Raw genomic sequence first — 17041 nt, 5'->3', positions numbered from 1 at the left:
ACTGGACTTTAACCTGCCAGATTAAAAACACTGGAACCGATGATGACTTGATGATGTCATAACCCAGATGTACTTATGTCACACTGGTGATGTGTGAATGTGTTATTATTGTTGTGGTTGTTCGTTTGATTTCATTTCCCTTTTTCTTTTTCTTCTGTATTGTATCCTTAAAGTTCTGGAGTTCTGTCAAGTTGTAAAATCTAAATAAATATGTTAAAAATAAATACAAATAAAAACATTAGTTTCATCCTTCACTTGATGACCTCATCGTTAAAATGAGTCCCACACAAACTCCTCCTCCTGAGTCAACACACACACACACACACACACACACATAAACACACACACACAGATACACACAGACACACACACACACACGCACATAAACACATAAATACACACACACAGATACACACAGACACACACACACACAGATACACACAGACACACACACACACACACGCACATAAACACATAAACACACACACACACACACGCACACACACAGATACACACAGACACACACGCACATAAACACACACACACACGCACACACACAGATACACACAGACACACACACACACACACACACACATTAATAGACAAACGTCCACAACCTCCTTCTGAAATCGACGCAGGTTGAATCTGTGACATGTTTATATTTATATAAATTATATCATTAATTATATCAGTGACAACAATAAAGAAAACTTCCTGCTGAATATTATTTTTATACTTATTATAATATTTTATATCCACTGATTCAGACAGAAACGTGATGAAGTGATAATTGTTCTGGAACGTCGACAGGTTCTCTCGGTAGAACGAGTTCCGTCACCTTCACTCATAAAGACATGAAGGAAACAGAATTATAATCAACATCGCCTCGTATTATAAAACGTGACCAAGAGACAAAATTTAAATCAGCTGTGAGTTGACGGAGACACAAAGAAGCAGCAATAATAATATTTAGAGATATGGATTATTTAAAATGTTATATTTTAACTTCAACTCACCTCTAGATCGAAAACATCCAGTGACTCAGTTTGAATTAATGTTGAGTTTCACTTTCTGTTTTCATCCTCAGCTGATGGCGGGCGGGGGGGGGGGGGAATATATCCTTAAAACTTGATATAGTTTATGAGACAGCCAACTTACCTTGCAGGTGTCTCAGTTGTCTTCTCGCGGTGACACCGTCACATAAAACCTGCAGCCTCTGAGTTTTCAGGCCGATGACGTCATGCAGAGAAGAATCTCCTGCAGCTGTCAAACTTTTCATCTCCTTTATATTTAGTTATAGAAACATTCAAACTGAGGCTCATCTGACAGTTATGTCCTTTTATTAGACTGTTGTTATTATTTCAGTTGAACTTCTAACAAACTTTCATTCATGGTTTGGATGTGGAAGCCTTCATAAATGTTGCTGACATCATCATAAGAATTATTAAGTTACATGAACTTAATATATTTAAAGATGAAAAACAAACGACTACCAACGTCTTCCTAAAAGTTCGTTCACAACTTCCTGGTTTGAAACTCAGTGTGAAGTTGAAGAGGACTTTAATTTAGCTCTTCTTTGTTAAATAAAAGATTTTACATTCATTCGATTTTAAATGTAATAATTAAAATATGTTCAGGATGAATCTGTGAACTCAGAGGAATGTTGAACTTTCACCTGTCACAGGAAGATTTGACAGAATTAAAGATGATAAAAGAGGTTGAAGATTAAAAGATTAAGATTAAAACCAAAGTTTCAGTTTCAGATGTTTGTAAATGTTGACTCCTCCCCCTCCTCCCCCCTCTTCCTCCTCTTCACCACACACGCACATAAACACATAAACACACACACACACACACACACACACACACACACACACACACACACACGACACACACACACACACACACACACACACACACACACACACACACACACACACACACACACACACACACACACACACACACACACACACACACCGTGACATGTCAGCAGTCTGAACTGGTCCTGATGTCAGGAAAGTGAAACTTAAGGAAACCGGTGGAGTGGGAGGAGGGAGGAGGGGGAGGGGGGAGGGGGAGGGGTCAGACGGTCCGGATAAGAACTGGAGGACTGATGCGGACTCGGCAGTAGACTCGGACCCGGGATGGGTGTTCAGGGCCTGGCCTCGCTCCTGGAGCGCCACCGGAGGATTTACCTGGACGTGGAGTTCAGGATGAACCGGCTCGTGGTCGACGGCAACAACTTGCTGCACCTGCTCTACTTCAACTCAGGTAACCGGGACCGCAGCAGAACACCAGCAGAACACCAGCAGAACCGAACCTCCTCCTGGAGGAGGTGTTCTGATATTTAGTGCTCATGGTTCTCAGGAGTTTGAGGCTGAAAGAACTTTAAGTATTAAAGTGTTAACTTCCTGTTTTCAGTGGTTCTGCGGTTAATGGCACTTAGCATGTTAGTATGCTAATAATAGCTAATACACTGAGGCTGATGGGTTTGATTTTGCTAGTACTTAATTATGATCAAAGCAGGTGCCAGATGAGGATCTTTAAAGGGATTACAGTTCATCCTCAGGGGAACACGAACGTCTGAATCACATTCAATCCCAATCCACCCGACAGGTGCGAAGATATTTAACTCAGAATCACAAATGATGATCTGGTTGTGGCTGTAGAGGGAAACACGCTCACCAAAGGCAGAAAGATTCAACCTCTGAGGACCACGAAAATTAATCCACCCAATATGTGCTGAGATATTCTGTTCAAGACCAAATTCATGGCTTGTGAGTCGCTCAGTCTGTTGATCCTATTTTCTTTGGTGGATTGATCAGGTCTGGACCAGAATCACGGCGGGGAGTACGCTGCCTTCGAGGACCTGACGGAGAGGTTCGTCACCGCCCTTAGAAGCTGCGGTGTCGCACCGTACGTGGTTCTGGACGGAGGCACCGACACCTCGGATAAGAAGCTTGAAACTGTGACGAAGAGAGCCCTGGAACAGATCGAGAAAGTCCATCGAGCAGCGATGACGGGCGAGTCGAAGAACATCATGCCTGCGCTGGCCAAGCAGGTGTTCCAACAGACGCTGGTCCGGCTGGAGGTGCCGGTGGCTCAGTGCTTCGCAGAGGCCGACTGGGAGGTAGCTGCCCTGGCCACTGAATGGAAGTGTCCCGTGCTGTCCAACGACAGCGACTTCTACGTCTTCGACCTCCCGGCGGGGCTGCTGCCAATCTCTCACTTCCACTGGCAGGATGTGAAGCAGAAGGGCTCTCAGAGATACATCCCCTGTAAGAGGTACTACGCTTCCTGCTTCTGCATCTACTTCAATATCAAGCAGCAGCTCCTGCCCGCCTTCGCCGCCTTGTCCGGGAACGACTACGTGCAGGTGCGGGGCATCAGGTGGACCGAGTTCGCCCCGGAAGGCAGCGAGACGCCCAGCCGCCTGGAGGGGCTCCTCCGCTGGCTGAGGGACTTCCAGCAGCCTCAGGAGGCCCTGAAGGCGTCGCTGGGGCTGATGGGAGAACCGAGCAAGAACAGCGAGGCGGAGGTGATGCAGAAACTGGATCTGGGGATGGAGGAGTACCGGCTGCCTGCCAGTTCCCTGAAGCGGTTCTTCGTCGACGGGGTGGCGCCTCCGTTGCCAGCGGTGGACGAGGTAAGAAACATGTCCTCAGTCATTCAGGTCAATCTAAGAGTTACCCAAAGGCAACTGGAGCTGCTTGAGGTCCTTCAAGCAAGTCCAGAAAACTGAAGCAGGTCCAGTTGCTTTTGGACAACTAGAATTTTGGAAAACTACACTTTGGACAACTCAACTTTGAGAACTAGACTTTAGACAACTAGACTTTGAGAACTACACTTTGGACAACTAGACTTTGAGAACTAGACCTTGGACAACTGGACTTTGGACAAGTAGACTTTGAGAACTAAGCCTTGGACAACTAGACCTTGGACAACTGGACTTTGGACAACTAGACTTTGAGAACTAGACTTTGGCCTTTGGGTAACACTGAGATTAAGCAGTAACGTAACATTTGTCTTTATTATGACCCGGTCAAACCAGAAAAGATGTCTTTCTGCTGCAAGAACCTAAATGACCTGCAAGCCGGAGTTTATGAGATCTTTTACGGTCGGTTCTTCTTTGCTTTTGTTCTTCATAAACGGGGTTGAATCGAATCATTAAAAAAACGGATTAAGCTTTTAGGGACGAATCCAAATTACGTTTGTGGTAGTGGAGATGTGAGGACATGTCCGTCCCGGTACCACCTCCTGAAGGGGACAACAAAAGTCTTCGTTTGTATTCCTAGAAGACGTAGAAGGACAGGACCAGTAGCCTCAGTCCTCATCTTCCTCGCCATCCCTCGGCTGGACTTCATCCTGGACTTTTAAATGTAAGAAGTATCGTCCAGGTCAGAGACTGAAGCGTTTGTTCTCGTGGTCTCCTGCAGGCGCTGGCTGTCGTCCCGGACTGGACTCGGCTGCCTCTGACTCAGGCCCGGCTGACTCCTCACGTACTGGACGTGCTGCTGCTGCAGAGGATAAAGCTCAGCATCGCCGTGGAGCACACCGGCCTGCCCAGCACCAACCGGACCTCCAGGCCGCTGCGTCAGGTGATGTACGGGCTGCTGCTGGGCGGCCGGAGGTGGCTGCGGGTGGAGGAGAGAGATCGAGCCGGCCTGGACCTCACATTCATCCCCGTCGCACCGACCTTCACCGGCGCCGTCCAGCGGCTCGGACTCGGCACGCTGCACGAGGTGAAGACTCCGCCCTCTTTTTCTAATGCATGAATGATATCCTGCTCCGCATTAACTCCGCCTCCTCCCAGGCGAACCCCGCCGAGCGTCTGCAGGTCCTCCTGGAGGCTCTTGGGGTGACTGAAGCCGCTCTGAGCCGTCTGCCGCCTCAACTGCGCCTCCCGGTGGCCGTCACCTGCTACTGGCTGCAGAGAGCTCAGCCCCCTCCGGACCTGACGGAGCTGAAGGCGCTGCTGGTGGTGATGATGGACAAAGTCTCACCGGGACACAAAGCAGGTAAGAAACAAACAGATGAGCAGCTCTGACTATGATGAACGCTCTGCGATGCAACCTGTGATACAGGTGTGTGTGTGTGTGTGTGTGTGTGTGTGTGTGTGTGTGTGTGTGTGTGTCTCTCTGTGCGTGTGTGTGTGTTTGTATGTGTCTCTGTGTGTGTGTGTGTGTGTGTGTGTGTGTGTGTTTGTTTGTGTGTGTGTGTGTGTGTGTGTGTTTGTGTGTGTTTGTATGTGTCTCTGTGTGTGTGTGTGTGTGTGTGTGTGTGTGTGTGTGTGTGTGTGTGTGTGTTTGTATGTGTGTCTGTGTGTGTGTGTGTGTGTGTCTGTGTGTGTGTTTGTATGTGTGTGTGTGTGTGTATGTGTGTGTGTGTGTGTGTGTGTGTCTCTGTGTGTGTGTGTGTGTGTGTGTGTGTGTGTGTGTGTGTGTGTGTGTGTGTGTGTATGTGTCTCTGTGTGTGTGTGTGTGTGTGTGTGTGTGTGTGTGTGTGTGTGTGTGTGTGTGTGTGTGTGTGTGTGTGTGTGTGTGTTGCAGCTTTGCAGCATCAATACTGTCAACAGAAGCCCGATGTGTTGGTGTCTCAGGTCTTCAACCAGTGGCAGGTGTGCCTGAAGGACAGCATCCACCTGAACCAGCTGCTGGACTTCCCTCTTCCTGATCCGGAGGTCGCCAGGTGAGACTCAGAGACTCTGATCTGGAGGTGAAAACGGCATCAGTTGAATTTAAAAAACGGGCGGTGACATTGTCCTTCCTGTGGTGCTGACGTTGTCCAGGTTGTATCAGGGGACGCTGGTCCACCAGCTGGTCCACAGGATGCGGACAGGAGGACGACTGAAGAACTTTCTGAAGAGCAGGGGGCGGTACAACATTGCGCTGTCCGTCGTCCACCAGTTCCTTACTCGGAGGGCGCCGACGTCCTCCGAGCCTCGAGGGCGGCGGCCTCCGGCCGACCTCACCGCCGAGCCGCAGCTGGCGCTGCTGTACGAAGACGAGGAGACCGAAGATCGCAGCGCGGTCCGAATGCAGGAGGAGATGCTGCTGGACAATCAGCTGTCGGTGAGGACTCGGTACAGAACCAAGGACAGAGTCAACAGGTGCAACAAACCACAACTGTCCCGCAAGCAGGAGTGCCGGGGGTGGGGCATCCTCTGATGGACGCCGACTCAGGGAGACGCACTTTAATCACCACTTCACTTTGTTTTTAACAGCTGTTCTTATTGTTCTTATTATTGTTATTATTGTTCTGTGTATTTACGGCTCAAAAAAAAAACTTCAATTGTTAAAACATTGAACTTTTTCCTGTTTATAGATTTTAAAATATTAAACTTTTACTGAAAAGAATTCTCTTGAAAGTGTTTTTTTTTTCAGATCTCTTCAGGAACGTTTCGACTTTTTTTAAACTGACACGGAAGAAAAAAACATTTCTCATATCTTGGAAGGAACGAATGCAAAACAAGGAAATGTTAATAAAATGTTAATAAAATGTTAAAGGAGAGTGACTTTGATCTTTCTGGTTTTTAACAAGTGAAGCTTTGACTTGTCGAACTGTTTCTGTAGAAGTGAACTGATGAAAATAAAAACAAACAACGTCTTTAAAGGGTTTATAAAAATTTTATTATACATTTGATTCTCACACAAACATAAATAAAAGGAGGCGTTCTGTTTTACACGAATGAAACCAGACGACGAAGGAGAAGCTTCATGAACAGAGTTTCACAAAGTGCCAGATCAGCGACCAGTCCACCGGACCGGCTCGTTTAAAGGTCCGGTCCACCGGACCGGCTCGTTTAAAGGTCCGGTCCACCGGACCGTTTAAAGGTCCGGTCCACCGGACCGGCTCGTTAAAAGTTTCCTCCTGCTTGTGCTGAGGGTCATTCAGCTCCAACAAACCTCATTTATACAGGAAGCAGTTTAAACTACATCAGGAACTACTTCCTGTTTGTTTACAAAACAAAGTTCCAGTCATGGACGACCTGCTTGTTTCAGAAAATCCTTTCAGACCAGACGTCGTCAGAACAGAGCTTTCAAAAGCTTTCAAAAATAATCAGCTGTTTCAAGGTTAAAGCTTTTTAAAGGCTGCGCGGCACCACAGAAGAAGAACCGGACGATGTTTGAACAAATCAAAGAATAAAAATGAGACTCATGATTGTTGTTGCTTCTTATTTTGACCAAAACATTGTTTTTTTAGAACTGATTTTTCTGGTAAAATAAAAGTTGAAATGAAAAAAATAAAGCAGAATTTTTTTTTATGGCAGTTTGTTTAATCAATAGTTTACATATGAATTAGATGTTACATTTGTTTTTCTTTTGATAAATAAAACAAAAAAAATAGAATCAAAAAAGGTTTAAATATGAAATTAAACAGAAACCAGACATTCAATTTAAAGTTTTCACTGATTGAACTGAAAGTTTAAACCGACGGTCGCCACGACAACGATGATGAAAACCATCTTCCTCTTTCCTGGTGACGAAGAGGAGCCTTTTAGAAATAAATAAATTCAAGCAGACAGAGTTTCCAGGAAGCAGCTGGACGTCTGTTTAAAAGGTCAAAGGTCAAAGGTCAAGTCGGTTTCAGATTCAAACAGAAATACAAACATGAAATAAAAGTTAAATAATCTGATTGGTTCTAAGTGATTGACGTGTCAGTAAAGGGCTTCTGTCCACGGATCCATTCGACCAGCGGTGATTCTCTAAGGCACACGATGAGGAAGCGTTGGGACGGTCGGCCGAGCTGCTCCACGTTAAGCCCCGCCCCCAGCCTCTCAGCTGTTTCCTTAATCTAACGACAGCGGGAGGAACACGGAACACCGAGTGGATCGGCGGGGCGGACGGAGGGGCAACGGTACGTTCAATCCAAAAAAAAAGGATGTTCAGAGGATCTGATGATGTCATGAGTCGATCCAATGACATCTCGATTTGGTTTGATGACATCATGACTAATGTCGTCTTTTTATCCAGCAGAAATTAACCGGCTGATTTTTTGAAAATTATTTTGATTAGAAGCAGCAAGAAATAATCGCTTTTCATTTTGCTCACACGTTTCAGGACTCGAGTTGTGAAAATCAATTTCCTGTTGCTGCGGACCCTGCAGAGTCACCCTGAGGACCTCCTGAGGAGCCGCGGCCCTCATGTTGGGAACCTCAGAGCAGCTTCAGACAGATGTAACCGTTGATGTTAAAATCAGATGCTTTAAAACGCGCCACACCAGAGTCCCTTTGAAAAACGTTGCGTTTAGTCGCAGGGCAGTTTGGAACAGAACGTGAACGGAACCGGGTCAGAGAACCGGAGTCTGGTGGAACCGGGTCGGACAGCTCAGGAGCAACGAGCAGCTTTTACAGTTTCAGTGATTTACGAGATGAACAGCAGCAGACGGACCCGAGAAATGAAGTCAGAACTTTTTTATCAGATTTGAAATTTGGCTTTTTATTTTTTTTATTTTAGTAGAAAACCGTGTTTGTGTTAAATCGTCAGTTGACCAATCAGGGCGTCTGACTGATGGAGGTGGGAGGAGTTTATTCATAAATCTGATTTGAATGATGAGACTTTAAAATCTGCAGATCGGATCAGAACTTCACGTCTGATGTTCCTTCATGTTGATTTTATCAGTATAAATTAAATAAATCAGACCTGTGTTGTATTGATCTCTGACTGGTTCGTACCGTCATCCCCCACCCTCCCCTTCCCCAAACAGGAAACAGAACCGCTCGTCCTGCATGAAGACGCGGCGGTCCTCTACAGACAGAACCAGAACCAGAACCTGGAGGAGAACATGGAGAACGGCTCACGGCTGTAAAAACAACGAGCCGTGTGTCGGCGGTTCCCCTGCACCTTGGAGGGGGCGGAGCCATTTTTATTAGAGTCAAGTCCGCTAACCGCCGCCCCCGCCCCCGCCCTCCTCCGGTCCCACACCAGAGCGTCTCCGCCCACCTCACAGGAAATCGTAAAGAGTCAGTGCCATCACCTTCATCCTCCTCCTCTTCCTCCTTCAGCATGGACAGCGAGGGGGCGGGTTCATACCTCGTGGAAGCAGTCAGGGGAGGGGCTTCTCTCCGCCCCCCTCCACCTCTCCACCTTCTTGATGGCCTCTGACAGGACGCACACGGAGGAGGTGAGGGAGACGAGGAAGAGGAGGTCTGCAGGAGGAAGGAGACGCAGGACTTTAAAGTCATCAGAAGGACAGTCTGTCAAAACAACAACAACAAAGACACAAAACAACAACAAAGACACAACAACAAACAGACACAAAACAAAAAGACACAAAACAACAACAAAGACACAAACAACAACAGACACAAAACAAAAAGACACAAACAACAAAGACACAAACAACAACAAATAGACACAAAACAAAAACACAAAACAACAACAAAGACACAAACAACAACAGACACAAAACAAAAAGACACAAACAACAAAGACACAAACAACAACAAATAGACACAAAACAAAAACACAAAACAAAAAACAAAAAGACACAAAACAACAACAAAGACACAAACAACAACAAACAGACCCCTCCCCTGAAGAGGTGTGATTGTTGATGTTTACCGAAGATGCTGAGGCTCTCCGTCTGGAAGACGTTCTGCAGAGGAGGGAAGTAGATGACCAGCAGCTGACCCATGATGGACCCCAGGACGGCATAACAGAACGTCCTGTTACTGCACAGACCCATCTCATGGACCATCCGGGTCTGGAGGGGGGGCAAACACACACACACACACACACACACACACACACACACACACACACACACACACACACACACACACACACACACACAGCGGAGAATAAAGGTGAAGGCAGCAGAAAGGTGAGAGGTGTGTCTGTGAGATTGTGTGTTTGTGGTGTGTGATTGTGTGTATGTCTCTGTGTGTGTATGTCTGTGTTTGTGTGTGTGTGTGTGTGTGTGTGTTTGTGTGCGTGTTTGTTTGTGCATTTGTGTGTGTGTGTGTTTGTTTGTGCATTTGTGTGTGTTTGCATGTTTGTGTTAGTTTGTGTGTGTGTTCGTGTGTGTGTGGTGAGAGATTGTGTATGTGTGTGTGATTGTGTATGGTTGATTGTGTATGTGTGTGTGTGTGTGTCTGTGTGTGCATGTCTCTGTGTGTATGTCTGTGTGTTTGTGTTTGTGGTGTGTGTGATTGTGTATGTGTGTGTGTGATTGTGTATGGGTGATTGTGTTTGTGGTGTGTGTGTGTGTGTGTGTATGTCTGTGTTTGTGTGTTTGTTTGTGTGTGTGTGCGTGTTTGTGTTAGTTTGTGTGTGTTTGTTTGTGTGTGTGTGTGTTTGTTTGTGTGTATGTGTGTGCGTGTTTGTGTGTGCGTGTTTGTTTGTGTGAGTGAGTGTGTTTGTGTGTGTGTTTGTTTGTGTGTGTTTGTTTGTGTGTTTGTGTGTGTGTTTGTTTGTGTGTGTGTGTGTGTGTGTGTGTGTGTGTGTGTGTGTGTGTGTGTGTGTGTGTGTGTGTGTGTGTGTGTGTGTGTTTGTGTGGTTACCTGTGAGCGTGAGCTCAGAGCGTTGAACATGTCAAAGAAGACGAAGCAGGTGAAGGTCATGGTGGTGTCTCGAGGAGTGATGACGTTGTCTTGCAGCTGGAGACAAACGGAGACCAATGACGTCACCTGACCACACCTCTCTAACAGGAAGTGATGTCACACTCACAACGTGACATCGTCTCCCCTCACATCATCACACACTTTCTTTACTCGTTAACTGTCTTTCACGTTTAGACGTAATGGTGGTGGTGGGGGGGGGGGGGGTGTCACCTCTCTCCAGAAGACGAAGAGCGTCCCGCAGACGATGACGAGCGCCGACACCAGGACCTTGACGATGAGGCTGCGGGTGATGATGCTGTCTCTGACGTTCCGGGGAGGCTTCCTGATCACGTCCCGGTCCACAGGCTCCACCCCCAAACTGACAACACAACGCCACGGCAACGCTTTCACGTTAACCCTTTCATAACCTCCAATATCCTGCAGCAGCATCGCTGCCCGAAGTCACGCTCGTTTAAATTTATGAGCATAAAATAACTAAACTATTGATTTCCATTGAGAAACAGGAGTTTGAATGTTAATTAGAAACTGAACTGAAGTGATTAAAACGTAATTAACAGCTGACATCAACATAAAACTAGTAAAAGAAATGATTTGTGTTTTATTCCGTGACTGAACATCTGAATGTTTTCAGCCTTCGTGCTTTTAATCCCGACTACATTTCCCATGATGCCGCAGTACCTCTGAGCCGGAGGGCCGTCCATGATGATGTTGATCCACAGGATCTGCATGGCGTTCAGCGGGTTCGGGAAGTTCATCAGGGTCGCCAAGGAGATGAGCGTCAGAGCGGCGATACTCCTGACGGCCAGCAGGGGGAGACGGACGTTAAACCGGCGGCAGAGTTCTGTTTTTAAAAACAACTCTCTGATCTTTAACTCACGTGCTCAACTGGAAGCGAACGAAGTTCTTGATGTTGTTGTAAATTCCTTTTCCTTCCTCGATAGCCGACCTGAAAACAGAGAACACGTTTTATTAATCACGTACGATGACGTGGAGCATCGAAGAACAAACCTGATCTCAGCGATAACGGATTATTTAACTCGAACAGGTCAATGTCACAAAGATGAACCAGTTCCAAGGAAAAGATTTGCTGCTTTAGTTTGTTTTCTGTGAATATTTTTGTTTTTGGACGGTTGGTTCGTCAAAACAAGAAATCTGAGGACGAAACTGTCGGTCCAGAAACCGACCAATAAGATGGTAAGAAGAAAGCTGTATAATATCCTAAACTTGGTTTAACTAAAACCAGACTTAACTAAAACTAAAGTAAACTAAACATAAACATCAACTAAAGTAAACTAAACCTCAACTATACTAAACCTAAAGTAAACTAAACCAAAAGTAAACTAAACCTAAAGAAAACTAAACTAAACCTAAAGTAAACTAAACCAAAACTAAACTAAACCTAAAGAAACCTAAACTAAACCTAAAGAAAACTAAACTAAACCTAAAGTAAACTAAACCAAAACTAAACTAAACCTAAAGAAACCTAAACTAAACCTAAAGAAAACTAAACTAAACCTAAAGTAAACTAAACCAAAACTAAACTAAACCTAAAGCAAACTAAACCAAAACTAAACCTAAAGAAAAGTAAACTAAACCTAAAGTAAACTAAACCAAAAGTAAACTAAACCTAAAGAAAACTAAACTAAACCAAACTAAATGTAAAGAAAACTAAACTAAACCTAAAGAAAACTAAACTAAACCTAAAGAAAACTAAACCTAAACTAAATGTAAAGAAAACTAAACTAAACCTAAAGAAAACTAAACTAAACCTAAACTAAACCTAAAGAAAACTAAACTATACCTAAAGAAAACTAAACTAAACCAAAAGTAAACTAAACTAGACCTAAACTAAACCTAAAGAAAACTAAACTAAACCTAAAGAAAACTAAACTATACCTAAAGAAAACTAAACCTAAAGTAAACTAAACCTAAGCTAAATGTAAAGAAAACTAAACTAAACCAAAAGTAAACTAAACTAGACCTAAACTAAACCTAAAGAAAACTAAACTAAACCTAAACTAAACCTAAAGAAAACTAAACTAAACCTAAAGAAAACTAAACTATACCTAAAGAAAACTAAACCTAAAGAAAACTAAACTAAACCTAAAGTAGACTAAACCTAAACTAAATGTAAAGAAAACTAAACTAAACCTAAAGAAAACTAAACTAAACCTAAACTAAACTAAACCAAAAGTAAACTAAACTAGACCTAAACTAAACCTAAAGAAAACTAAACTAAACCTAAAGAAAACTAAACTATACCTAAAGAAAACTAAACTAAACCTAAAGTAAACTAAACCTAAAGTAAACCTAGCAGTCAGTTCTTTAAACCCGAGTTAAATCTCATCATGTTTCCATTTGCTGGCTGCTGATTGGCTGAGTTTTCTCGTCCGACTCACATGATGGTCTGGAAGTCGTCGTCCACCAGGATCATGTCGGCCGCCTCCTTGCAGACGTCAGTGCCCGTCAGGCCCATCGCCACGCCGATGTCAGCGGCCTTCAGCGCCACGGCGTCGTTCACCCCGTCGCCCGTCATGGCCACCACGGCACCGATGTTCTGGAGGGACTGTGGAGAGGCGGGGCTTAGCGTTCAGAGAACAGAAACGTCAGCGAACTCTCCGTGAGTTCTGACGTGGTGAAAGTTCACGTCGACTCTCATGAACGCGTGAACGCTTTATTGACCGTTTAAACTACAATCGAGGCTGAGACACACGAACTGGAACTCCTCAGCGAACTACAGGTGACAGACTCACCTGTAGTTCGCTGAAACAACCAAAGCACCACGTTTCCCTTTTATTTCCATCCTGAAAGCGTGTTGCAGCTGGTTTGCTCACCTTCACGATCTTCAGCTTGTGTCGAGGACTGGCTCGATAAAACACGGCGATCTGAGGAGACACAAACAACCTGTTTACCGTCTGTGATGTCACCGTGCTGCTGCATGCTGGGAAAGATTTAATCTGAGCGTCAGCAGGAAGGAGGACGGGCTTTTTTTTTTAGAGGTGAACGTGGAGAGATCTGAGTGAGTGTGTGTGTGTGTGAGAGAGAATGTGTGTGTGTGTGTGTGTGTGTGTGTGTGTGTGTGTGTGTGTGTGTGTGTGTGTGTGAGAGAGAGAATGTGTGTGTGAGATTGTGTATGTGTGTGTTTGTGGTGTGTTCTCACTCGGGGGACGATGTTTGAGAGCTGCTGCAGGTCCAGCTGATCCACCTCCTCCCCCGACAGACACTGACATCCTTTAGAGAACAGGCCGAGACGACTGGCTGCAGAGAAACAACCAATCAACCAATCACAGGCTGGACCTTCAGGAGGTGTCTGCGGTACAAGGCTCCATCAATAAGTCCAGACAGTTCCTGAACACAGCACGGTGATGTCACCACAGACCTTCCAGCAGGATCTGATGGTTTGGATGGATGGTGGAATCAGGAACACTCTCTGAATGTACTGATCCTCCCCTTGTATGTGCTGAGAAGTTGTTTTGTTTTTCATTTGAAACTTTAAAGGATAATTCCACTATATTTTCAGAGTGTTTCCCATTAACGCGTCCGTTGAGACTCTGATCGGGCCGGACAGGAAGTGGATCAATAACAGTGAGATGTTTAAATTGCTTCTTGTAAAATCAAGTAATGACCTATGGACACTGCCGTCTCCTGGGAGTCCCCGGTGATCATCTTGATGGCGACCCCGGAGCTGATGAGCGTGCCGATGGCCTCTTTGACCCCTGACCTGGGCGGGTCAATGATGCCCACCAGACCCAGGAAGGTCAGGTTCCCCTTCTCAGGACCGGAGGCGAACGCCAGCACTGCAGGAGGGACACGGAGACAGTGAGCTGCTTCCCACCACAGAGGACTTCCTGTCAGGCTTGGTGTCCTTACCTCTCAGTCCGGCCGTGCCCATGTAGCTGATCTGCTGCTGGTACAGCTCCCTCTGCTGGTGGTTGAGGGGAAGTGCGCTCCCTCGGCTGTTGTAGGAGCTGCAGAAGCGGATCACCTGCTCGTACGCTCCCTTCATGAAGTAAACTCCTGTCTTGTCCTGAGGGAGGTGGAGGAGGAAGGGAAGTGGAGGAGGATGAGTCACAGCAGGTGGTTGTTCAAACTCTGGTTCCAGGTGGAGGAGGGACTCACCTGCTGGGTGCGGTGGACACAGCGGACGGCCATCCACTTCTGCTCCGAGGAGAACGGATGCTCCTCCAGACGCATGTACTCCTGCTGCAGGCCTTCCAGGCCCAACTGGAGGACACACACACACACACAGTCACACACACAGTCACACACACAGTCACACACACACACACACACACACACACACACACACACACACACACACACACACACACACAGTCACAGCTGGATCAAGGAGAGGCTGCTCCTATCCTGGACTGTTTGTGGGTTCCTACCTTCATGGCGAGGGCGATGAGAGCGCCCTCTGTGGGTCGGCCCAGCAGGTTGCGATTCCTGATGACCGAGTCGTTACACACACAGCCAACCTGACGACATCCACACACACACACGTCAATATAGACGTCACAGCAAAAAAAAAAAAAACCTGCTTCCAGTCTGAGAACGTGACGGAGAATCAGAGTCGACTCCTCCCACAGAGATGGAAATCTTCAAGAGACTCACCTCCACGATTTTGCTGACTGACGGGCAGGAGAAGCCGTGGATGATCTCTCCGTCCAGCAGAACCTCTCCGGCTCCGTTGTAGCCCACACCGGTTACCTGCAAGACAAAACTGAGGGTTAACAGGAGAGACAGACACCTGACAGACAACGCTGAGGGTTAACAAGGAGAGCCGGACACCTGACAGACAACGCTGAGGGTTAACAACGAGCGATGGGAAGGAGTCTCTGACTGGAGCATTAATATTCATATCAACAACTGTTTGTGTTTATGAAGTGTTCGTCAGTCGTCATGGAAACAGTGATGTGGTTCAGACCTCAGCGTGGAGTCCGTCTGACGTGAACAGCTGAGTCACCGTCATCTCGTTCTTCGTCAGAGTTCCTGTCTTGTCTGAACAGATCACATTACAGCAGCCTGGGAGACGAGCACAGGGGCGTTAGAATGCAGACGCACAACACAGACACACAACACAGTCTGTATCAGCTGCAGGTTGAACAACATGTATGTTACATGTTGTATGTTAAATGTTGTATGGTGTGTCCCGCTGCAGCTGAACAGACCCAGCGTCTCCACGATGGGCAGCTTCTTGATGATGGCTCTCTTCTTCACCATCCTCATCACGCCGAGCGCCAGCGTCACCGTCACCACGATGGGTAAACCTTCAGGGATGGCAGCGACCGCCAGGCTGGAGGAGATCAATGATTACACGTGAACACACACACACATGACTTCAGTGAGCACGCAGCCTGATCACAGGGTGCAAAGGTCAAAGGTCACTCAGCTGCTACCTGTCCTCAGAGACACAGCAGACAGACGGTACCTGACTCCGATGGTGAACATGTCCAAGATCCTCTTCCCCTGCAGCCAGCCCACCAGCATGATGACGCCTGAAACACAACACACACTGAGCCCTGAATCACAACACACACACACTGAAACACACACACACACACACACACACACACACACACACACACACACACACACTGAAACACACACACTGAAACACAAACACACACACACACACACACACACACACACACACTGAGCCCTGAATCACAACACACACACACTGAAAAACACACACACACACACACACACACACACACACACACACACACACACACACACACACAAACACACACACACACACACACACACACACACACACACACACACACTGAGCCCTGAATCACAACACACACACAATGAAACACAACACACACTCACCTATGATGCCGAAGGAGTAGAGAGACAGCTGCTTCCCCAGCAGGTCCATGCTCTTCTGCAGGGGAGTCTTAGGAGCCTGAGGATAGTTTATTGTAATAGGTTATTATTTTTATTGATAATAGGTTAAGTCAGGTTAGGTTAAAGTTAGGTTAAAGTCAGGTTATAATCAGGTTAAAGTTAGGTTATAATCAGGTTAAGTTAGGTTATAATCAGGTTAAAGTTAGGTCATAATCAGGTTAAAGTTAGGTCATAATCAGGTTATAATCAGGTTAAAGTTAGGTTATAATCAGGTTAAAGTCAGGTTATAATCATTAAAGTCAGGTTATAATCAGGTTAAAGTCAGGTTATAATCAGGTTATAGTCAGGTTAAAATCATTAAAGTCATGTTATAGTCAGGTTAAAGTCAGGTTATAATCAGGTTAAAGTCAGATTATAATCAGGTTATAGTCAGGTTATAATCATTAAAGTCAGGTTATAGTCAGGTTATAATCAGGTTAAAGTCAGGTTATAATCAGGTTAAAATCAGGTTATAATCATTAAAGTCAGGTTATAGTCAGGTTATAATCAGGTAAAAGTCAGGTTATAATCAGGTTATAATCATTAAAGCCAGGTTATAGTCAGGTTAAAGTC

At 45.8% G+C, this 17041-nt stretch overlaps 2 protein-coding genes across 2 annotated transcripts in view; one reads left to right on the top strand and one right to left on the bottom strand.

Annotated features, from left to right (window-relative positions):
• Positions 1 to 2141: 2141 nt before the first annotated feature.
• aste1a (asteroid homolog 1a) lies at positions 2142 to 6609 on the top strand. Its single transcript, XM_069724530.1, has 6 exons — positions 2142 to 2274; positions 2829 to 3649; positions 4440 to 4745; positions 4817 to 5021; positions 5553 to 5691; positions 5792 to 6609. Exons 1-6 carry the CDS (start codon positions 2148 to 2150, stop codon positions 6168 to 6170), a joined length of 1977 nt encoding a protein of 658 aa, XP_069580631.1. The 5' UTR covers positions 2142 to 2147; the 3' UTR covers positions 6171 to 6609.
• The window catches only part of LOC138636494 (calcium-transporting ATPase type 2C member 1-like), a gene marked incomplete at its 5' end in the record, with an annotated part of 12257 nt that continues 1825 nt past the window's right edge, over positions 6610 to 17041 (bottom strand). Inside the window, 18 exons of the mRNA XM_069724528.1 lie at positions 6610 to 9151; positions 9567 to 9708; positions 10508 to 10603; positions 10778 to 10925; positions 11246 to 11362; positions 11445 to 11513; positions 12967 to 13133; positions 13402 to 13452; positions 13728 to 13825; positions 14194 to 14364; positions 14438 to 14594; positions 14687 to 14791; positions 14959 to 15048; positions 15185 to 15280; positions 15498 to 15595; positions 15742 to 15866; positions 16002 to 16068; positions 16412 to 16487. Coding sequence (XP_069580629.1) covers positions 9030 to 9151; positions 9567 to 9708; positions 10508 to 10603; positions 10778 to 10925; positions 11246 to 11362; positions 11445 to 11513; positions 12967 to 13133; positions 13402 to 13452; positions 13728 to 13825; positions 14194 to 14364; positions 14438 to 14594; positions 14687 to 14791; positions 14959 to 15048; positions 15185 to 15280; positions 15498 to 15595; positions 15742 to 15866; positions 16002 to 16068; positions 16412 to 16487 — 1995 coding nt within the window. The remainder of the gene's footprint in view (positions 9152 to 9566; positions 9709 to 10507; positions 10604 to 10777; positions 10926 to 11245; positions 11363 to 11444; positions 11514 to 12966; positions 13134 to 13401; positions 13453 to 13727; positions 13826 to 14193; positions 14365 to 14437; positions 14595 to 14686; positions 14792 to 14958; positions 15049 to 15184; positions 15281 to 15497; positions 15596 to 15741; positions 15867 to 16001; positions 16069 to 16411; positions 16488 to 17041) is intronic.

This window comes from Brachyistius frenatus, unplaced genomic scaffold, assembly GCF_029030835.1.
Source record: "Brachyistius frenatus isolate BFR_SWC_R1_liver_20210118 unplaced genomic scaffold, ASM2903083v1 Contig_381, whole genome shotgun sequence".
In the NCBI taxonomy this organism is placed as follows: domain Eukaryota; kingdom Metazoa; phylum Chordata; class Actinopteri; family Embiotocidae; genus Brachyistius; species Brachyistius frenatus.
Note: the sequence above shows the minus strand (reverse complement) of the source record. Positions and strands in the feature narration are given on the sequence as shown.

Excerpts from the sequence above, each read along its gene's own strand:
- aste1a (XM_069724530.1), top strand. The coding sequence starts at position 2,148 with ATGGGTGTTCAGGGCCTGGCCTCGCTCCTGGAGCGCCACCGGAGGATT. Across the intron at positions 4,746-4,816 it reads GACTCGGCACGCTGCACGAG|GCGAACCCCGCCGAGCGTCT; the intron begins GTGAAGACTCCG and ends GCCTCCTCCCAG. Across the intron at positions 5,022-5,552 it reads CTCACCGGGACACAAAGCAG|CTTTGCAGCATCAATACTGT; the intron begins GTAAGAAACAAA and ends TGTGTGTTGCAG.